The sequence below is a fragment of the Onychostoma macrolepis genome, chromosome 12, assembly GCF_012432095.1.
Source record: "Onychostoma macrolepis isolate SWU-2019 chromosome 12, ASM1243209v1, whole genome shotgun sequence".
NCBI lineage: Eukaryota > Metazoa > Chordata > Actinopteri > Cypriniformes > Cyprinidae > Onychostoma > Onychostoma macrolepis.
The window spans coordinates 18,129,982-18,154,430 of record NC_081166.1 but is presented as its reverse complement, the minus strand read 5'-3'; the positions used below and the strand labels follow the sequence as shown (position 1 = coordinate 18,154,430).

The 24,449-nt window shown below is 36.7% G+C and overlaps 1 protein-coding gene across 1 annotated transcript; it reads right to left on the bottom strand.

Moving 5' to 3' along the window:
- Nucleotides 1-998: 998 nt before the first annotated feature.
- Nucleotides 999-23,796, bottom strand: pcgf5b (polycomb group ring finger 5b). Its single transcript, XM_058793081.1, has 9 exons — nt 23,652-23,796; nt 16,970-17,247; nt 15,445-15,541; nt 14,887-14,942; nt 14,738-14,797; nt 10,981-11,120; nt 10,376-10,474; nt 3,396-3,485; nt 999-1,882 (listed from the first exon to the last, which is right to left on the bottom strand). The coding sequence occupies exons 2-9, from the start codon at nt 17,079-17,081 to the stop codon at nt 1,835-1,837; spliced, it is 702 nt and encodes a 233-aa protein (XP_058649064.1). The 5' UTR covers nt 17,082-17,247; nt 23,652-23,796; the 3' UTR covers nt 999-1,834.
- Between the last annotated feature and the right edge of the window lie 653 nt (nt 23,797-24,449).

Genomic DNA, 24,449 nt, shown 5'->3' with positions numbered 1-24,449 from the left:
CATTTTCAGGAGGGAGAAAGAACTGAACTGTCTGGAACACATGCAACATAATAAACACTGTGTTTTGTCATATTATCAGTTTTAATTACCATAACATGAGTATGAAATCAAAAATCACACACCCAATAACATCAATAATCATAAGTGTATTTTTCTTCTGAACAAAGACACACAAATACAGTAATTGTCATATACACATTTCTAATCTCTATAGGAATCACCTCAGGGACTTTACACTGAAAAATAGAATAGATTATTCTAAGCAGCATTTGATGTTTGTTAAACATACAACATACATTTCCATTTTTAAAATATGTACAAGGGCTCTTTACAAAAATACATATTGATCATTGCAGCACAAGGACATTCAAAAGTCTATTCTAAACATATTATTCGGTTTCCACTTAAACACAATATTTTATACTTCAAAGTCAACTTCTTTAATGTGAAAACAATAGCAAAATAATATTTTTCCTTTTCTTTTTTGACCTTGATTGTTGCTTAAGATTTCTTCCAAATAGAATTTGTGTGATTCTATCAGAAGTAAATTTTAGCGAGATTTGTGAAGACACTTAAATAAAAAAATAAAAAGTACTCGGGGAAAATAATTCTGAACTCTGAGAAATTAGGTAGTTTTGTTCCATGCACAGACATTCAATCTTTAGTTTTGCCAAATGGCCTCTGTTTGTAAGTATAGTTGTAAGGTAAGACAAACAGTTCTTAGCATGTGTCCCACGTGGTCATGATGTAGAGTGTCTTTGGTGTAATACGACTAGACTAATATACTGTAATGAAGCCTGTGTATGTGGTCAAGTAAATGCTTTAATTCTATTTTGCAAGAATAAACTATGAATACTTTCCTTACTTTGTCATTTTTTGATTCAGGATTTACTGACATAAAACTGCATTCTGACATAAAACAGGCAAGCATGACTCAATATTCAAACCAGCAATTATGAACATTATACCCATGTTTCTATAATTGTGTGTGTGGGGGCAGAGTACTACAAATTGTAAGAAAGTCATTGCCTAAACCAAAATAATGGCACAATGACAGTAAAGCTCAACTCTTTTCTCAATTAGGATGCCAGGGAAGTATGATGACATCGTAAAATCTCTACTCAACGTGTTTAGCTAAGTTAATTTCACCTTTATTTAAAAAACAAAATGAGGCACATGTGCAGAGAAGTCACCAAAACCCTCAAAAGAAAAAGGCATTTGTGTGAGCACAGAGGTATGGCCTATAATAAATAAAATCCCTTAAGTGGGCAAAATCAAAAACAGACCAGTTTAAAAGCCTTGGAGGATGTTGGAGGCTCTGAACCAGCCCAAAGCTTTAAACATCAGGAGACTTAAAATATTAAACCACTAAATATGAACATTCTGTCATCATTTACTCACTCTCATGTTTTTCAAAACCTGTATGACTTTGGTCCTTCTGTGGAACACAAAAGGAATTTTTTCTTTCGAAAACACCTCTTTATAAATCTTTATAAAATGTCTTTCCACAGAAGCTCTTTATAAGATGATGTATGGAAAAAGGCACTGCCGCATATACTTGAGATTTGTAAATCATGACTTTTTTAAAAAAATGAGATACCATCATATGCAAATTGGAAAAGGCCCTTAAACATGACTTTTGTGTTACTTTGGTAAATAAACCACACCACACAAATCCCTGTGGCACACGGTAAGTGTCACAAGCTTCTGATCTCAATAAAGAGAGCCAAAGTAATTAAACAGAAGAGACGGGTAGAGTGTATCTTCAGAACTGGACATGTCCATTCAATTCGCTGTCTGTTGATAGGCTGAAATTAGTGCAGGATATTTCAACCTAGCCAAAATCAATGCGTGGTCGATATTCAAGTACCATTGGGTAGGCCTGAAGAAAGAGACATGTTGTAGATAAGTATACAATGTACATTTTACAGTACAGCATGCAAACTTAAAATACATCAATGGATTTGTATACAGATTTTGTCAAGTTTATTGGAAATGTATTTCTTTAACAATTAAACAGTTTTTAAAAATTGAAGTTGAAATCAAACTGACATACGCTCTCAGAAACCTGTTTATAGAAAGCAAGGGAAGGAGTTTTCTGTACTGTACCAGAAAAATAGGAGATGAGGTGACGGCTCTTTCTGACCCAGTTCTGTGCCACTTCAATTTAAAAGGATTTCATTTTTAACCTCATGTAGCTTTTATAACCTCAGAAGCTGGTCAGAAAAAACAGAATCCCAAAACTGATTATATCTGTTAGAAGTTGGGACTTCAGTTTAGTTTGTTTCTGTTTCTTCTATCTGTTCTTGTGTTCCCTTATTTGGTTTTGTTCCGGTTTCCCTCATTAGTTCCTTATTAGTTAATTAAGGTTAAGTCTGTTCACCTGTGTTTGATCTTTATCTCGTTACCTCCCTAGTTTCTGTTGGCTTTATAAGCATTCAGTTTGGGTTCCCCCAGTGTTGAGTCTTAATGTTATTTTGGTGTTGTTTCTGTTGATCCTGTACCAGTTATCACTATTAAAGAGTCTGATTTCACTCCTTCGTCTCCTCGTACTCCTTGGAGGGCACTACACGTAAAAGAAGACTTGACCGACACCGAAAATGCTGACGGCTGAGGAAGAGTTGTGGGGTTTGCGGCAGGCTGGCCGGAAGCTGGCGCGATATGTGGAGGAGTTTATTGAGCTCGTTCCCCTGCTGAACTAGCCTGACGCTTCCTTGGGTGCGTGCTTTCAGCTGGGGCTATCAGATGTGAGCCTCCTGTCTGTGAGTATCCCCTGGTTGAATTAATCAATCTTATCTTATTCCTAAATGGATCAAACTTTGAAGTAGTGAAATGGCGACATGGTGAGCTGTACTTTGACTAAAATAGAGCCTAAGTGGTGGCTTTTCCAAACAGATGGAAAGTCATACACTTATCAACAGGGTATACAGGGACCCTCATTAAGATGTGGCATTACCCTATGAAGTCCCCTGGTGAGTTGCAAGAGGATATGCTTGGGCATGAAAACAGAGTAGAGACCCCCCAGTGGGGCGTCTGTAAGCCTGTTCACCACAACAGCGATCCCTGACCCTGGACCTCATAGCTCCATACTCCATGACAGCCTTGTGTAAAAGTGACAATCATAATGCTAGAATTAACTCTGAAGTGCATGCCCAACTGAGGAGGGGGATGTGGGACTGACTCGACTTGTTTTGAAATTAACCTTAAAATTTTATGGCTGTCTTAAATTTATTGCTTTAAATTGTAAATATCATGCAAAGCCACACAACTTGCTGAACCTGCTTTGAGTAATGGGGTCTGCCGCACTGCTCATTCCAGTGGAAAAGATGAGAGGATTTAGATTTCACACATGAGAAGAGAGGAAAGGAGGAGACACTGGTATTCTCATAGCTTACATTTTCTCCCCGAAGCCTCCAGCGGGTCATGTAGATAAACTCCATAGTGTGGTCTTTACCCATGATCTCACCATTGCATAGAACATCTAGCTGCAGAGAAAGTTAGTGACTGTCAGAGCAATATCATTGTATGGTAGATCAAAACAGCCAAGCAAACATGAAACAAGCAAAACATAAACCGCAGAAACATGATAAACATGAGAATATGGTGATGGCCTGCACCCCAGCAGAGTCGGAGCGGAACTCCTGTTGAACAACATCTCCAGGACGCTAAGCTCCATATGACTAGTAAGCCAATTCTCAAATAACCGCTATGATGGCTTTTGTCCTACCCACTTAAATGATAGAAGTACTTGCGTTGTCCAAGCTATAAAAACTGTGTCCGCTCGCCAAATAGTGAGGTCAAAATATAAATTTAATGCAGGATCTAGAAAAAATCTGATCATGATTATACCAGAAAAATGCAAAATAAATGAACAATGTTTAAAGCTTGGGCTCCTAAACATTAGATCACTCGCACCCAAAGCAGTTATTGTAAATTAAATGATCGCAGATAATAGTTTTGATGTACTCTGCTTGACTAAAAACTGGCTCAAATGATTATATTGATCTAAATGAGTCTATTCCACCAAAAGTGAAGTGAAAACAAGCTACTGTTATAAGCATGAGCACCGTCAGATTGGTCATGGCGGCAGTGTTGCAAAAATATATAGTGATATTCTCAATGTTATTCAGAAAACAGGATACAGGTTTAACTCATTCGAAATACTTCTGCTTAATGTTACACTGTCAGTGTTACATATGCAAAAGAAATCTCTTATCTCTTGCTCTGGCTACTGTGTATAGACCGCCAGGGCCAAACACAGATTTCCTTAAAGAATTTGCAGATTTCCCCTCAGACCTACTGGTTAATGTTGATAAAGCGCTAATTGTCGGAGATTTTAACATTCATGTTGATAATACAAATGATGCATTAGGACTTGCGTTTACTGACCTAATAAACTCTTTTGGAGTCAAGCAAAATGTCACCGGGCCCACTCATCGTTTTAATCATACGCTAGTTTTAATTATATTGCATGGAATTGATCATACTGATATTGATATCGTACCTCAAAGTGATGTTACGGACCACTACCTTGTATCGTGCATGATGCCTATTACTGATATTAACTATATTGCTCCGCGTTATCGTCCATGCATAACTATTGTTCCAGCCACCAAAGACAGATTCACAAATAACCTGCCTGACTTATCTCAACTGCTCTGTGTACCCGTAAATACACATGAACTAGAAGAAATGACTAGCAACATGGGCACTATCTTCTCTAATACATTAGAAGCTGTTGCCCCCATCAAATTGAAAAAGGTTAGAGAAAACCGTACTGCGCCATGGTACAACAGTAATACCCATTCTCTCAAGAAAGAAACTCGTAATCTTGAGTGCAAATGGAGAAAAACTAACTTGCTGTTTTTCCACGCAATTCTAAAAACTTCTATGTCCAGCTATAGACAGGCTCTAAAAGCTGCCAGGGCTGAGCATATCCACAAACACATAGAAAATAACCAAAATAATCCAAGGTTTTTATTTAGCACAGTGGCTAGATTAACAAATAACCAGATGCCACCCAATCTAAATATTCCCTCACAGTTTAATAGTAATGACTTTATGAATTTCTTCACTGATAAATAGATAACATCAGAAATACAATAACAAATGTAGATCCTACTGCGTCTAGTACGTCAGCTTCATTCATCGCACCCACTAAACTACTGAAAGAGTTGTTGCCTGTAGCAGAAGAACTGCTTCTCAGTATTATTAACCTATCGTTATCTTTAGGTCACGTCCCAAAACCATTCAAGCTGGCGGTTATTAAGCCTCTTATTATGAAACCACAACTAGATCCTAGTGAACTGGCAAATTACAGACCCACTTCAAATCTTCCGTTTATGTCTAAAATTTTACAAAATGTTGTGTCTGCTCAATAGCGCTCCTTCTTGCAAAAAAAAAAAAGATGATTTCTATGAAGAATTTCAGTCAGGTTTCAGGCCCCACCATAGCACAGAAACTGCACTTGTTAAAATGACAAATGATTTGCTTCTTGCGTCAGACCAAGGCTGCATCTCATTGCTAGTTTTATCACCAATAAAGTATGGAGTGCCACAAGGATCTGTCCTTGGTCCTCTGCTATTTTCATTATGTTGCCCCTTGGTAATATTAGTAGAAAACACAGGATTAGTTTTCATTATGTTGATGATACTCAACTATATCTCAACAAGACCAGATGAAACTTCTAAATTATCTAAGCTCGCAGAGTGTGTTAAAAATTTGAAAGATTGGATGACCAATTTTCTCCTATTAAATTCAGATAAGACGGAGATATTACTTATTGGACCAAAAAAAAAAAGTACACAGAATCTCTTGGATTACAATTTGCAACTAGACGGATGTACTGTTACTTCCTCTACAGTCAAAAATCTGGGTGTTATATTAGACCGCAAATTGTCTCTTGAAAATCATATTTCCCATGTTACAAAAACCGCATTCTTCCATCTTAGAAACATTGCCAAGCTTTGAAACATGCTACCTGTTTCAGATGCAGAAAAGCTAGTTCATGCATTCATGATCTCTAGACTGGACTATTGTACTGCACTGCTAGCTGGTTGTCCTGCATCTTCAATAAACAAGCTATAGATAGTCCAAAATGCAGCGGCTAGAGTCCTTACCAGGTCAAGAAAATATGATCACATTAGCCCAATTTTACGGTCTCTGCACTGGCTACTATTAAGTTCTGGATCATTTCCAAAATATTATTACTACCGATAAGGCCCTTAATGGTTTAGCTCCTGCGTACCTAACTAGTCTTCTATCTCGCTACAATCCATCACGCTCCCTAAGGTCACAAAACTCTGGACTTTTGGTAGTACCTAGGCAGTGGTGGAGGTAACGAATTACAACTACTCGCGTTACTGTAATTAAGTAGTTTTTTTCAGGTACTTGTACTTTTTTGAGTAACTTTTTAAAGCTGTACTTTTACTTGTACTTAAATACAAATTGAGCAAAATAATCTACTTGGTTACATTTAAATCATAGCTCGTTACTGAGTACGCCCAATTTGAATTAATATTCAAACCTTTGACGCTATTTCAGTGGCCAATAAAGATGTCCTATTGTAAACGGACCAATAAAAGCCCTGATATCTGACCCGGGGAAACCCGCTGCTGCAGCAAGAGCTGAGCTGACAGCGAGGCGGGAGCTCAGCGTAATTTATGGACTCAAAGTTTGGAGAAACAAACTACATCACTACATTGTACAGACTTACAGGTCAAAGCCATCTGATGTTCCATTTATCTAAATAAATAACATATATGGCACTTAAATCACTGCTTATAAAAAATTCAGTGTTGTCATATTTCGAATACCTCAACTGAATTGAGGTCATTTGTTTCTAATTTTATTACTGACTGTGTACTTGTCGTTTTTTTTTTTTTAAGAAGACTTGGATTAAACCACTCAAAGCTTGAAATAATGTTTGCCTTGAAAAAATGGATGGACAAAACAATTTGAAATATTAAAATCTATATGGCAGTATACAGTATGTGGTAGTTTTTCCAATGGTATTGAAAATGATTGAAGTTGTCATGAAATCAAAAATGACCCTACTTTTTTAGTGCACATGACTAGTCTTGTGGTGAATAATTAAACCATGCAAGTCAATACACAGAGAAAAAAATTGTCTGCCGTCATAATCTTTAATCAAAAACTGAAAATTCGCTTCCACTGTGGAATGGCGTTCTAGCTCTGATGACATCAGTTTGAAGGCTTGGGGAGAATCCTCTTGTTATGTCTGATATAAGGAATGCTGTTTCTGGGTCCATGTCTCTACTCATTTCATTTCAGAATACTAGCTCCACAACCATTTATGAGCACTATTTAATTAATATTATATATTTAAGCCAAGCATTTAAAAAATTTGTTGGGCACACTACAGTCTCTGTGCTCACAGTGTCCCAGACACTAATATTTTAGCTGAAACACTGTCTGGCCATCTGGGATTTCAGTATGGAGATAAAGGTTAGGGTTATAATTTTTCAGTATTACATGACATCGTGGGTGTATATTAGCACAGTTTAGTGTTTTCTTGGGGTATCTGGCAGAGCGTTAGGACCCAGAAGCGAAGATATGAATTGATATTTTTTGGTAACTCATTAAATATTGCCGCTAAAAAGTAACTAGTACTGAGTAGTTTGTACTTTTACTTAAGTACTGTTTTTACACCAGTACTTTTACTTGTAATTGAGTATTATTTCAGCAATGTAACAGTGCTTGTACTTGAGTACAAATTCAGTACTCTTTCCACCACTGTACCTAGGATAGTGAAGTCCACTAAAGGAGGTAGAGCTTTTTCGCATTTGGCTCCCAAACTCTGGAATAGCCTTCCTGATAACATTCAGGGTTCAGACACACTCTCTCTGTTTAAATCTAGATTAAAGACATCTCTTTAGCCAAGCATTCATATAATGTCTCATAATCTTGTACTGCAGTTATATCTGATCAAATGCACATTATTATTCTTTAGCTTGGGTTGAATAAATCATTTTTACTTTGTTGGAACAGCAGCTACACTATGTCTCTATTTGTTTCTGTTTCTGACATGGGATTGACATCCCGTGGTAACTAGGAATTACACAAGCTTCAGTCTGGATCCAACCCTTAAAAGATCTGAGATGACTAAACACCTGAGAAGAGATGATGCCAACCCTGAAACAACACGTAGAACTACCAAATCTTGCTATAAGTTTGATTGCAACATATAATCATTGCTGTCAATAGTGTTTAGGGCTGCAACAACGAATCGATTAAATCGATAAAAATCGATTACTAAAAGAGTTGGCAACGAATTTCATAATCGATTCGTTGTGTCGCGCGACGCGGAGACGTTTGATTATTTAAAAAAAAAAAAAAAAAAACTTTAGTTGAGCGCGGAGTGAACACACTCGGTCTCTCTCGCGCACTGATGCTAGCAGAGTTCGGCGCCTCATAGACAGGGCGGAGCAAAAATTTTAAAAAACGAGCGGAGGTAGAGGAAAGATACATGGCAGAGGCAGAGAAATCCGTGCGACCCAAGTCATCCAAGGTGTGGGAGCATTTCACACTAAATAAACAGAAAAAGTGTGTTAACTGCAAAATATGCAAAAGCGACATGGCATGGCACGGGAGCAGGGGCGGCGTTTCCGTATGACAGAGTATGGCAGTTGCCATACCCTAGCCCAGTCAGGTGCTGTGAAAAATTATCCAAACTTGAGTTATTATTATTTTAAATCAGAGGGTTTAAAAATAGTTAACCAATGATAAGCATTAAAAGAGCTTGTCAGTAAAACTTAACGCCATTGGATCATCAAGCTCTCAGCGAAACCTCGTAACTTCACCCGCCTCCATTCAGATGGACGCGCGCACAGCCTGGAGACAGATCTCCGCTTTTAACGCAATTACATTGCAAGACTAAAGACACGTTTTTATTCACTCGCCTTTTTTGGACCATTAATTTTTCAATCTGTTGTCATGTATAGCTACACTGCAATAAAAGCTTTTCTTACTTAGAAGTTTTAAGCATCACTTAATTTTCTCATGCCATTTTTTTTTTTAGATATTTGGACTGGAAACGAGACAAAATTACTGTTTGAGATTATATCTCATTAAGATTATTTTTCTTACCCCATTGGCAGATAATTTTGCTTGTTTTAAGCAAACAATCACTTAATTTTGAGGTGTTTTTTCAGAAAATAAGACCATTTCTTATGCTATTTCATGTGTCTAGTAAATGTATCTTGATTTAAGATTTTTTTAGATATTTGGACTGAAAACAGGACAAAACTACTAAGTCAGAAAAGCATTTTTTTGCAGTGTATATTCTGTGCTTTGTCCCATATAGGTTATTATTGACAAATATATTTGTGTGTTGTATTTTAATTTACTTTTAATTTAATTTTAAAGTTCTTTTATAGCACTTGGTCATCTTAAGCTGTGTTCAAATGTGGTGTATAAATGAACCTTGCACTTACTACAATGATGGTAATAATTTAATGAATAAGCTTCAAGTGAACTCGAGAGAGTGTGTGTGTGTCAGTGTGAGAGTTTGTGAGTGTGTGCGTCTGCGAGTGTGTGCGTCTGCAGTGTAGTGTAGAGAACAAGTTCTGACATTCAAACAAATCCTGTTAAATTTTCTGATTTGTATTGTTTATTTTTTTATAAATTATTTATTGTTCGGGCAGCTCAGGTGGCACTTTATTTTAAAAAAGTGTATATATTTGGCAGATGTAAAATATACATGTGTATGTTTTTTGTGTTAGTCCATTTTTATTTTTATTTATTATTATTATAACAGCTCAGGGATGTTCAAGGAGCAACATGTTTGTGCACTTTCTAAAGATTTTTGTTCTGTTTTTGAATAAAGGGTTGGAAATGAATGCTTTTCTTGGTGTTTTTAAAAAAAAAAATCCGATTAATCGAAAAAATAATCGACAGATTAATCGATTATTAAAATAATCGTTAGTTGCAGCCCTAATAGTGTTCATCGTCTGTTTGATTGTCATTAACTGATTTTTACCATACATTTCTGCCATATGTACGTCAGCTTGACCTAGTCCCCACTGATAAGCTACTACTAAATATATTGTAGAAACTTAATTTCCTGTAAAGCTGCTTTGCAACGATTTGTATCGTGAATTGAATTAATTGGTGAAACGCATGCAATTAAATAAGACATGTTTGAGTCCTAAGAGCATATTTCATTTGGAGTGTTTCTGTATGCCAAGGTCATTGGTTTGACTACCAGGGAACACATGTACTGATAAAAGATATAGGTTTTAATCACACTATATGCTTAGCATAAACGTGTCTGCTTACAGGAAAAATGGTCACCTACCTAATTCCTTACATTTAAAATTTGGAAAAACATAGACCAAAGATATTCAGGTGTTACCTCATAAGAACTGGGAAGCTTTAACTTCAGACTTAAAAACTTCTTGATTGTTCCAACGGTCACTCTTCTTGAGCAGCGAATAAATTTTTTCATTAAGCCCTGGAAAACAAGGTGAAAATACAACTTTGAACAAATTTCCAAAATGCAACTCAGTGAAAATATTATAAAATTTTCAGAAAGATTGTGCGACACTGGAGTAGTGGCTGCTGAAAATTCAGCTTTGCCATCACAGTAATAAATGACACTTTAAAATGCATTAAAACAGAAAAAAAAAAAAAATTTAAATTGTAATTTCATTATTACTAAAAAGAATGAAAGTAAAAGATTTATTTGCAACAAGGGAGATGCTGGCAATGTGGGAGCCGATAGAACGATTAAGCTTTGGTAGTTACACTGATTGATACCAGGCTTTAGTAAAGAATGAGGATCAGGATAATCTTAAATGTCAAACACACAGATCTTGATCTTCAAAAATTTGATCCTGGATCACCTTTCCTTTAGAAGGGATAAGGGGGCAAGACCAACACAGAAAGAAGATAAAAGACATGGAATGGCACATATAAAGTAGCCTACAGGAGGAGGAGAGATGGTTCAAGATGGCTAACCTTAACAATGTTCTCTCCCATCTGCCCATTGTTACGCAAGCAGTCTAGACAGATGGCTATCTGAGGATCACTCCTGTGGTAGTCTCCATCACCTTTAACATCTTCATCCACTCGGGCCTTCTTAGATATAGGCCCATCCTCTGGAAACAGACAAAACAGAGTTGCTCATGTTAAAGGATTGTCATGTTAAGTTATTACATTCCCGCCTTTCTGAGGTAGGTATCAGGTGCTGCACTATCCTGGTTCTCTTCCGATCTCACTGATAGACAATACTACATCTCTATGCATAATAAATCTCCCACTACTTTACTCAGTCAGGGTGTTCCCCAGGGCTCTGTTCTCAGGCCATTACTATTTATTACATCATGCCTCTTGGACATATCCATCGTCATGATTTTCACTGTTATGCTGATGATATTCAGATTTATACTGCCTGCAGACCAGACTCCATTCACCAGACCACATCACTATCTACCTGTGTTAATGAGCTAAAGGCCTGGCTCAGTTCAAATTTAAACAAAACAGAAATTAATTACTGGCCCCCCTTCACTAACAAAAAATATAGTAAATACTCCCAGTTTCAACCTTGATGCTACAACAGTTTTTCCATCTGCTACTGTCAGAAATTTAGGCATTACTCTTGATCCTGCACTGACTCTGGATGCTTACATTAGTAAACTATCCAGAGCTGCATTTTTCCAGCTTGGTCGCTTAAGCCCAACTTCGATCATATGTTTCTCCAAAAGATGCTGAATCATTAGTGCATGCTTTTATTACATCACGCCTTGACTACTGTAATGCTCTTTTTGCCGGATTACCATTGCACCCTATCTCTCGTTTACAATATATTCAAAATTCTGCTGCAAGAATATTAACCCATACTAAGCGATCTGCTCATATTACCCCCATCTTATTTAAACTTCATTGGCTACCTGTATCATCCTGCATTACTTACAAAACTCTTCTGCTTTTAAATCACTCAATGGCCTTGCTCCCTCTTATCTCTCTGATCTACTGTCTCCTTACGTTCCGCCTCGATCACTTCGATCGTTAGGACGTGAACTTCTTGCTGTACCTAGATTTTGTCTATCCTCAATGGGTGGCAGATCATTTTCCGTCATTGCACCTAAACTATGGAACTCTATACCTCTGGCACTAAGGTCAATAACCTCTCTCTCTCTGTATTTAAATCACAACTCAAAACCTACTTGTTTACCCAATACTATCAGTCATATCATGTTCTTTAGATACTCTTCTCATCCTATACTATCAGCTGTAATTCTCTCTGAGTATTTTCGTTTTGTTTATTATTTTTGTTGCATTTTCTATTCTTTGTTTGTTACTTATTGACATTACCTTTTTTTTTTCTATTGTTACTTTATACTATGTCTGTGTCTCTATTTTCTGTACATAATTGTACCATGATATGCAACTTCAATCATGTCTATCCCCGGACTGGGCAACTGTCTACTGTCCACTTAACTGATTAATTGATTGTGAAAAGACTGTTACGATTATGTGAATCGACTGTCTATTGTGTTTCTGCTTTTGTACAGCGTCCTTGAGCTTGGGAAAGGCGCTATATAAATTAAACATTAATTATTATTATTATAAATTACTTTATCAAAAGGTCTGAACTGTTGTTTCATCTACCTTCCACACAGATTTTCTTTTTTTTTTTTTATTAAACTAAACTGAATCAACATTTAACTAAATTGAGCCAAATAATACTATTGTCTTCTATAATGCTGCTTTACATATGAAATTCAATTTATAACACAATTGAATAATTTTTCAACATTAAGTGTTAGTGTTATTTAATGTGTTCAGTGTTCATTTCTTGTTGTTTATTACTGTGAAACTGCTTTGACACAACCTGTGTTGTATAAAGCACTATATAGGGTTACTTGAATTTTATTTATTTTTACTTTAACATTTTTCTGACTCCCTAAAATGCAAAATTCCTGTATGTGTATCAATCTAAACATCCAATATTTTTATTTTGTGAAAATTGCATAAATTTCATTAAAATTAAAATAAATATGTGCCACATTATGTGCTCCCTTGACAAAGCAGGGCACAAAAGCTAAACATTTCAGACTCATAGCTAATGCAAAATAGCATCTGCATCTTTTCTCAGGCTTTCTTTCACATGAAATAGATAATATTCAAAACGATGCTCTTGGGAAAATCATGAATGTGGTAATTATCTCATCATTAAGAACTTCTTACAGCTGCAAACACTTACAAGTTGCCTTGGAGACTCCAAGTATTATGAAAGTCATTCATTTTGGTTCATACATTGAGCATAAGAGCTGCAGATTACGAAGATTGTAGTACACAAAAAAAAACTCATACATTCCAACAAATCACACAAAACCTCTTTTAACTAAATGGGGCATCCCAAACAAATAAGGCCATGTAATTTTACTACTGATATGATGTAGAAAAAGAAATGAATGGCATGGTCTTGTGTGTCTTCACCATCATTCAATATGGTCTTAAATTAAGTCCAGAAATTAAGTCATCTTCATGCAAACCCCCGTGAGAGCAAATTCTAACTTGCTGGCCAGTGTGTTACTTAATAAAATTAGTTTGATGGCACTCTGAGGAAAATGCAGTAATGCCTAGAATAGGTGTTTAAGGTTGACTGAGGGTAGTGAGCCTAAACTGCAAAAAAAAAAAAAAAACTAATAAAATTTATTTACCATGGCAGATTTTTCTGACAATTTGGAATTTAAAAAATAAAAATAAAAACCTTCTGACTAGATAGTTGCCTTTATCTCACAATTATTTATATAGTACAATTATTTACATTGTTTTATTGTACATAAAAAGGTGTTTGTCTAAAACACCAAATTATGTTTAAATTTGGTCATAAGAGTCAAGCTTATTGACTCCATTAAAGTCTATCAGTTTTCAAATTTCAGTGCTTATCTTTACAGTTGTAACTGTATAAAACAGTTGTACAGAGTGTAGTAGTTCTCTCTGGAGTCAAGGGAGCAAAGTTACACAGATACATCTACTGTATTCTGATGACTCACATTTTACTACCCACCACCTCTGAGCCAAGGTCAGTGGAACACAGTGTGGTAGATTAATTTGAGCTGTAAAGACATTACTTGATAAGGAACAAAAGTGATACCAAAAGTCTGATGAAAGAAGTTTAAATGCTGATACAGCAGAGTAACCTGGCCCATATAGGACTCATAGCCAGGAGAGCCTAATGTGTGGGATTAAAGGGATAGCTCAGCCAAAACCGAAATGTCTGTCATTATTTACTGAACCTTCTGCTATTCCAAACCCATATCACTTTCTTTCTTCTGTAAACCACAGAAGGAGGTGATAGGGCAAATTTTCTTGCTGCTCCTTTCCATAAAAAGAAAATTAAGTGTGACCAAGAGCTTTTAAACAGCTAAAAGAACAACAGGGAGCATAAATGTATCATAACACTAGTTCATATAACCTGTGTGTTCTATCACTACTCTATTTGGCATATTTTTACAGAGCTTTTTGTCATTTTCAGAGCTTGTAATTTTCATAGCTCATGGTCTCCACTCACTTTCATATGGAAAACAGCAGAGTCAACATTCTGCTAAAATTCTCTCACGTTTCTTTCAGTTTTGCAGCGAAAACAGTACATGAATGACACAATTTTCATTTTCGGGTGAACTATTCCTTTAAAATGGTGAATCTTTGAGTTAGCATGTTTATCAGGTGAGTGCAGTTGTATCATTTCACAGTTTGAGTCAATTACCATCAGGACTTTCTTTCGATTTGTTTCTTCTCCAGAATTCAATCTCTTGCTGCTGTTCCTCTGGAAGAAAATGAAAAAGTTAATTAAATGCCAGTTGATATATGGCATCTATAAATGACAAGAGTTACTTCAAATGGCAAAATACATACTTTCTCGAAGACCAGGCACAAGTTTGAAAATGACCTCTTCTAGAGTGTTGTCCAGCCTTTGGAGAAAAGAAATACACAGAAATGTGAGCTACCAGAACACCAGCCATGCTAATGTCGCTGTTATGTCTGTTAGCAGGTTCAGGTTAATGCTGCTCTATACTCTTGTTATTATGTTATCATTCTGTCTGGTGTTGGGGTGGAGATGTATCACTGGTGTGGAGAGGCAGTCTTGTGCAGGGTTAGTCTCACAGCTGACACTCTGGCTCCAGAACATAGTCTGGAATGCCTCCCAACCAGGATCAAATTCATTGCCACTTTATGACCCCACACTGCTCAAAACCAGGCAACTGTGGGTAACAAAAAAATCTCTGAGATCTATTATGGGAAAGCGATTAGATTTTGTTCCAGATTTCTTCAAAATCAATTAATCTCATTAATCCTTATCATGGCTTGTGTTGTTGTGCGCTCTACACTGAATCTGATCCCAGACCACTTGAAGCAGATTTTCTGAAAGGGTTTTGAATTAGTAGTAGGATATCATGGACCAGTGTGGTTTACCTTAACATCTCCAAAGGATTTGTTTCATGAACCTGGATACCACATTTTGGGCAATCATTGCTGTCCTCAAAATGCTGGACTATACAGCTTTTACAAACTATACAAAAGCAGAAAAAGAGAAGTAATTATATTTAAGTAACAGTAAAAATCTTTGAAATTTACAGTAAAAAAAAAAAAAAAACAGCAAATTTTACATTGCTTTATAGTATTTGATGTCCTATTATATCTATTACAGATTTCCACCGTATATAGCAACAGAACTTCCCATTTACCAATTACATTTTACTGTAACATTTTTACAGTCTTACTGTTAAAATTACAATCATTTTTTATGTTATATTTTACAGTTGAAATTCCCTACATCTGCAAGAATGACCACAGACTACAATTAAAACCAAGTCTTACAAACTGACATTGAGATAAAGCTTTAGCTGGTTTTGCTTGGCCAGTAAAACATCTTTCATTTTTCACCTGCAAAATTGTAGCAACAATCATTACCTTATTGCTCTGTAAATACACACATACAAAGCTACCAACACACACAAACTATATCAAACTGCTTTACCTCATGAGTAAGTGGGGAAAATAGCCACTGCCCACCCATATTACACACTGACATTGATACACGACACAATCAGCTCATCACTGTGTGTAATAATAAGTTGGGCAGGTGGCTAAAATACAGTGTTTTCTAAAACAAATGCCTAGTACATTCAAGATATTAAATTACTTTTATGGCACTAATTAACATTAAATATAAAGCAAAAAAGTGATTAAAATAAATACCAAATAATATAAATAATAATAAAACATTTTACTATCTAACTTTCTCATATGCCACAATCAAACAATAAAGCACAAATTGCAAGCTAACTCAATCAAGAAAATATTTTGTGTGAAAATAGCTTATCCTTGAGGAGAATATCTGTTGTCATGGTGACTGATCTACAGATGACAGTGACAGTGTGTTGGTCATGCATCTTAAAAATGAGGGAAATTTCACATCTGGTTTGCCGTATCAGTATAATGCAGAAAGGAAAGTAGGTCACTTACACCTGACAATGAAATGACAATTACTTAACACTAAATCCTGACGTTCGCATACTCTCTATGGAAATACATATGTGCCTAATCAAGCATTATGAAATTAATTGTCCCTAAAATCATTAACAACAGCAGGAGTGGGATTTATCAGCTTAAATACATGCAACAAACACTGGTCTAAATAGGCCTACTGTATCAGGGAATCAGGTAGGCCTGCACTAAAATACAATAGTTTGTTTGGACACATTGTTTCATATATTAAACATTTAACAATTACATATATGTAAAGTCGTTTCCTTATTCTGCTATCCTAACTTTGTATGAATAATTACAGTTTATTACTTAAATTTATCATTGTTTCTTTTCCACACGCACCGATTAGAACAGATCATTTTTGGGTCAGAGCCCACCAGCTGAAAACCACGGCTAAATCATCATTCAAAATTGTCATTAAATTCCCATAGATACTGTAGATACTTACAGGTGTGCAGGCACTCTGTCACGGTGGTGGGTTTGATCAAGTACCCTTTACAGATATAACAGGTGATGAAATGGTTGAAGTCCCTCACCAGGTGTTTCCTATGTGATGTCATTGTCAAGTTACCAAAGGAGGGATGAAGGAAAAACAGATGGTGTACGGATGAAGTGGAATGCAGCTTCAGCCTCTCTGTGGCTCAACTGCAGTATTCTGCTGAAGGGCCCCTGGCCTTCTCTTCCTTCATGACATCATGGAAAATTAAACATGCCCTTAAGACAGACCTGTGGATGTGGATAAAACAATTATGATTTATATCAAAATTTTAAAATCATTGAAAGTTTTATTGGTTTGTGAATATTATATCTTTGTGTGTAACATTAGCCTATAATCTTTGTATGTTAAAGGCTGCATTTGAAATCGTACTCTCTCAGTAAGTACTTCTTTTTTATTTCTTATTTAGTCACCTTTAAAAATCAGTGTTTCTCAATTCCAGTCCAGGCTGACACAATGCAAATTCCAAATCCTATTGCACCCTTGAAGGGCACTTTTGGAAGGGGACGCCATTTGTTAGGGCGTTCCAAACGTAAGTGAACACCTCAATCCCTCCATGAAAGGCCCTTTCACAAGTCCGATGGTCCATAATTTATGGTCATATGACCCAATGTGGCACATCCTCATGATTTTAAAGCTAGATGTGGCGGGAGAGTTTTGGTAACGTATGAACAGAAACATTTAGGGTGTTTTGTTGTGATAAATTACACACAATTAATATTAAGTTTAAATAAGTTTCATAAGTAAGAAATGTTTAATAGTAGATGCGTTGGGTAATTGTGACATGCAGGGTTCAAAGAAGAGATGGCAACTTTTATAACAGAGAGGGAACGCACACACACACATAAAGCATATTTTAAAATCTTCATTATAAAATGTATATTTATTTGTAACATATTAATGCTGTAACATTCCAGGTGAAGATAATAAGCAAATTACATAGTCTTTCATTGCTCCCTTTGCCAAGGGCATTCCAAATGGCTTTATGTCACAGAACTCCCCTGCTCTTTCCAAAGTCCCCACTTCAATGGCTCTTCCCTTTGGAGTGAGCAGGGCATAGGGACGCTCACTTCCGATTGGAACACTTAGAAATCTCTCCTAATGAGCTGATGATCTGAAGCAGGTGTGTCTTAAACAGACATTCAAAAAGTACAGGGCGGTGGGTCGCCGGACCGTAATGGGGAACCACTGTTCTATATAGTATGAATATTCACCACGTTGTCATTATCACAGTCATGTGACCTTCAGCCATAGTCAGGGGTTGTGGCGAGAAGGGATGCAGCAAAAACCAGAAGCTAACAATAAATTAAATTTTCTACCTATTATATTGTGTTTTATTAACGTATACATCTACCCCAACCCTAAACCTACCCCTTACAATAATGCAAAAACAGTAATTATTGTTGTACGGTGTGAGAAAAATTATGCTGTATTGATGTGTGCATGCCCAGTAGCTTTTGCAGTATCCCTTCTAGCCTCAACCATAGTCAAGGGCACTCTGGAGTGAGAACAATCATGGCCGCCATATTGAAGGGTCATTCTAAACTGAAATATTCAAAACTGGCCACTTCAATGAGTTCTTCGGAATGAAGAATTTCGAAGGGTACAACTGATGAACACTTTGCTCCCATGATAATTTTTGTGCAGGTTTAATTGTGCACTGCAGCAAGTAAAACGCTGTACTAGCTGTTGTTTATGCGCACTCTTATTCATGCTAAAAATACCAGTAATTTTGGATTTTATACTGACACCTACTGACCTACTGAAGTATGTTTATAAAAGCACAGTGAAGCTGTTTGTTTTCCTTTCAGGTCTGTTTTTCTGTCTATTTTTCTACTATTACTACTACTACTCATATGACACATATAATGGTCATTACAGGATTTGGTGATTTGTGCTAGTACACAGTAGGTAACTACATGTTATCCTTGATCTGGGGTGTAACCTGTTTGTTTGGACATTTATTTTTCCATTCATGCTCATTGTGTTTATGTTGGTTGATTGTACATCAGGGGTGTATTCCAGAAAGCATGGTTAACTTACTGCCAGATAAACCCTGAACTTTCAGTTGATTAACCCCAAACCTTGCTTACTTGAGGTATGTGGTTCCAAAAACGCATCCGGGAGTAAATTCATTCAACTCGAGTATGTTCCTGGTTAAGACTCAAGACATTCTCAACAGAGCGACGAATCGACGAGTCACTATGGAAACGGACGCTAAGAATAAGCGTGCCATACTGCTTCTTTCTTCTTCTGTTCAACAGTCATGTAGGCCTTATGCTTAGAGCATATCGCCACCTAATTGATGGTTTTGCAATCTTTTTTTTTTTTTTCATTTAATCTTTAATCCTTGAGAATAAAATTATATTGTTTGTTTGATGCTAATTATATATTAAGTCATATCAGATATGTATTTTTTATTATAGAAATACATTATAGAAAATGCCAATGTGTGAGATGATAATATAAAAAATAATAATACAAAGTGTAATAATATATATATATATATATATATATATATATATATATATATATATATATATATATATATATATATATATAGGCTATATACATAACTGTATTGTAATAATATATAATATCGTGCGCTATCTGTCACGCCCACTGAAGGCTCGTCAGTATACATGCTTTGGTAGCGCTGAAGTGGTCCAATGCGCTGCAGAGTTTAGCTCCAACCCTGATCAAACTCACCTACTTGTGATTTTCTAATGATTCAGAAGACATTATTGATTAGCATAGCAGGTGTGTTTGATTAGGGTTAGAGCTAAACTCTGCAGGAAAGTGGATCTCGTGGGCCAGATTTGAGGATCCCTGTTGTACATATAGCCTACCGATCCATACTCTATAGATAGTGGTTTTCAATCCAAACCAGTGATTTTAAATCCTGTTCCTCAGGACCCACAGCTCTGCACATTTTGCATGTCTCCCTTATCTGACACACTCATTTGAGTTCATGGAGCTCTTTCCTAATGAGCTGATGATCTGAATCAGGTGTGTTAGATAAGGGAGACATACAAAAGTTGCAGGGCAGGGGGGACCTCCAGGACAGGTTTGAGAACCACTGCTCTAGACCAGTGATTTTTAATCCTGTTCCTTGGGACCCACTGTTCTGCACATTTTGCATGTCTCCCTTATCTGACACACTCATTTGAGTTCATGGAGCTCTTAACTAATTTACACATCTGATTCAGATCATCAGCTCATTAGAGAGACATGCAAAATGTGCAGAGCTGTGGGTCCCCAGGAACGAGTTTGAAAACCAATGATCCAAACCCACCACCCAGCACATTTTGTATATCTCTCTTAAGCCCTAAACACTGCACGATTTTCAGCTCTCCTAGCCGAAAGATTGGCATTGTGGAACAATCATGGCGAATCAGAAATCGCCACGATTGTTTCACGATGCCAGTCTTTTGTCTGGGACCGCCGAAAATCATGCAGTGTATCTCGGGTTTTAGGCTATCTGACACAGTCAATTCAGTGCATGGAACTTTCACCTGATGATCTGAATCAGGTGTGTTAGATAAGGGAGACATACAAAAGTTGCAGGGCAGGGGGGCCTCCAGGACAGGTTTGGGAAGACCAGGGGTTCCCAAACCTGTCCTGCACATTTTGTACGTCTCCCTTATCAGACACACCCAATTCATGTCTTGCAGTCTCTACTAACGAGCTGATGAGTTAAATCAGGTGTGTTAGATAAGGGAGACATACAAAATGTGCAGGACTAGAGGTTTGAGAACCACTGCTCTAGACCAGTGATTTTTAATCCTGTTCCTCGGGACCCACTGCTCTGCACATTTTGCATGTCTCCCTTATCTGACACACTCATTAGGAAAGAGCTCCATGAACTCAAATGAGTGATGATCTGAATCAGGTGTGTAAATTAGGGAGACATGCAAAATGTGCAGAGCTGTGGGTCCACATGCAGGAACAAGTTTGAAAACCAATGCCTATGCTATTGCCTTCAATAAAGTAATATGTTGTGTTTGTCATATGTGACCCTGGACCACAAAACCAGTCACAAGGGTAATTTTTTTTTTTTTTAATTGAGATTTATACATTATAAATAAGCTTTCCATCAATATGGCTTGTTAAGATAGGACAATATCTAGCTGAGATACAACTATTTGAAAATCTGGACTCTGAGGGTGCAAAAAATAAAAATATTGAGAAAAATTGCCTTTAAAGTTGTCCAAATGAAGTTCTTAGCAATGCATAGGGTGAAGTCAGTTAAAATGGGCTATCAGGTAAAATGGGCCAAATAAGGTTGCATCATATCTCTTTAATTGTTTTTACAGAAAATCACAATAACTGACCTTGCATTGTTGCTTAAACACTTGTTGACATGTAACAATTTTTATTGGTCTGAGTTTTTAAGGCAAGCAGGGCAGAGTGTTACATGAAGCTCGTCAGAAAATTGTAAGGTAAGTGAGCCTGACATAGAAAGTTTCAATAATCTCTAATAAGGGCACTAAAGAAATTATAAGTAAGCTTACCAACAAAGCAAAGATTTGTGAACAATGTTTTGACATGCTCTTTCAAATAAAAAAAAAGTTCAATTTTTAAAGAAGCTTTGATTTTTGTGAAAAAGGTTTAGGTAGAAATGGCTGGTTAAGCTAAAATGGGCCACAATTTTCAGCTAAAATGGCCTGCATACACACACATTTTACACAGAAATTGAGGGTGAAAATAGGTTTATAGGCCTACTGTAGATATGCATCCATACAAAATCTTAAGTCTTTAAAAAAATAAATAAATACAAGCATACACGCATACATGCACACAAAAGACACCAGTGCACAGAAACACACCTATAAAACATTATCAGTTCATTTTTTATTGCATTGTTTAATTAAATATTCATTCAACTTTCTATTTAATGAAATACATTTATGGCGTTGCTATGACACACTAAAGACAATAGTGTTAATTTACTGTTAAAAATGGGGGGCAGTCGTGGCCTAATGGATAGAGAGTTGGACTTGTTACCCGAGGTCGCGGGTTCGAGTCTCAGGTCTGGCAGAAATTGTCGGTGGCGGAAGTAAATAACCAGCACTCTCTCCACCTTCAATACCACAAGACCCTTGAGCAAGGCACCGAACCCCCAACTGCTCCCCGGGTGCCGCAGCATTGGCTGCCCACTGCTCCAGGTCTGTGTTCAAGGTGTGTATGTGCACTTGGATGGGTTAAATGTAGAGCACGGATTCCAAGTGTGGGTCACCATACTTGGCCACACGTCACTTCACTAAAATAAAATGGTTTAAGCTGAAATTACCTGTATTCTCTTTTTATATTGGCCCATTTTAACTGAACAGCTGGCCCATTTTACCTGAATGTTGTGCTGTGGCTCAAGAAGGTACCTGCTGATACTCGAACTCTCATAATTTTAAAACTTTTATATTTTTTCACATTTAAAAAAATATAAATATATTTAAGAGACCCATGCTAATTTATAAGAATATCATGCATAGCTTATTTGATGGTATTATAAGTAATTTACCAAAATGTGGCCCATTTTAGCTGACTTCACCCTATTACTAATCAAAAATTACATTTTGACACAATAGGACATTTACAAAATATCTTCATGGAACATGATCTTTACTTAATATCCTAATGATTTTTGGCATAAAAGAAAAATCGATCATTTTGACCCATACAATGCATTGTTGAATATTGCTACAAATATAACCGTTGTGAATGGTTTTGTGAAATGTGTCACATTTCGTCTGGCTGTTCTTAGACGCTTTTATGTTTATGTTTTGTATACACCTTTGAGCACTTGCTGAGATATTTATTGAGTGCACCTTTAATGTTTCAGAAACTTGAACTTGTCTACAGGTGCATCACTACATGCGCGTTAAGCCCCGCCCACGATCTTCAAAACGAAACCATTGGGTTAAAGTACGAGGCTTCGAAAATTACATATTTGACTCATTCAATAAATGTGCAACTACTTTTATCCTTACAAAAAAACTCATGTATAAAGTGGGGGACTGGTATTGTTTGGAAGAATAAGTAGCTATTAACCGACACAAAATTTGGGCCTGTGAACATAGCATTTTGTCGTATTTTATAGTAGTTCTTATAACGTCCCTTATTTTGTGTTGCGATCAGACTTAAATGAAAGGTGTTAACAAACAGATCCAGTGTCTCTACCATACTCTAAATGTCTCAGTTGGTCCTCATCAGCTACGCCGCTTATCGTGACATCCTCACGACAATACAATAGTCTTTTTTTTTGGTCAAAATTACTCGGTTTATCTCTACTTGGCCAACGTCTGTGTCATTCTGTGCGTCATCTTCCTGTAAAACCCTGCGCTGCGTTTACCTCAATAACGAATAACGTGCGGTCAGTGCCGCACTCGTTTTAACTTGCTGCCATTTGTACAAGTGTCACTTTCCGTAAACGAGAGGCGAGTGCTTTATCGCTCACCAGTGCGCACTAAATAACCAGCTGTACCCTGACAACTAGTATCCTACAGAAACACAGACATGCTGACGAACTTGATATATGACACGAGACCGCATTCCCATCCCACCCGAAACTTTACGATGAAGGGAGAGCGTGAAAACGACACACAGCTGCAGTCAGACAGTAACGACCATCTCTTACCTTCTACACATCATGGGTCCATGTTGATGATGCGCATTGATTTTTACAAACAGGCTTGAACGAATTTGTGCTGTTGAAAGTGATGGTTGTAGTAGCGGCACAGAATACGGAACTGCTTTCATTTGAGATGATATGGGGAAGGGGGCGGAGGACTTTCCAGTTCTTGTTTACGCATTGCTGTTTTATTCATTCCATGGCAGATTGTCTCTGATTGGACACAAACTAGGGCGCAGCTTTCAATTACCAACGAGTCCAGTAACAGTTTAGAACCAGTTTATCAATGAAGACACACAAGTGTGGCATCCCTGTTAATATGATTATGACCCATTCAAGACGGGTAGGCTACCTGCCGTTAACCTGTGACTTGCAGTTCATGTCAGACAGGCTTGCGTTAATAAGGAGCGGCATGAGTGATAATGTGACATTAACCTCCTCAGCCAACCTCAAAAAAAAAAAAAAAAACATTATCCAGAAACATCTTACCACAAATTACTAATGAGTAGGCGTTATGTAGAAAAACCCAGAAAAAATAAACGTAGCCTACATATGTTTGGAATAATGAGGTTGATGTTTTAAATATATTTTAAAGTTTTAAATAATTTTAATGGTAGTAAAAAATAAAATATGAAAGTTTCAATGAAAAAAAGAAAAGAAAAATGAAAATAGGGTAAGATGCTGCCTGGACCAAGATGAACCCCAATCTTATTTTTTTCTCTTAACCATAGATTGCACAAAATCTCACGTCAGCATTTTTGATGAATGTCTATGCAATTTTTATTTTCGTCATTTCATCTGAAT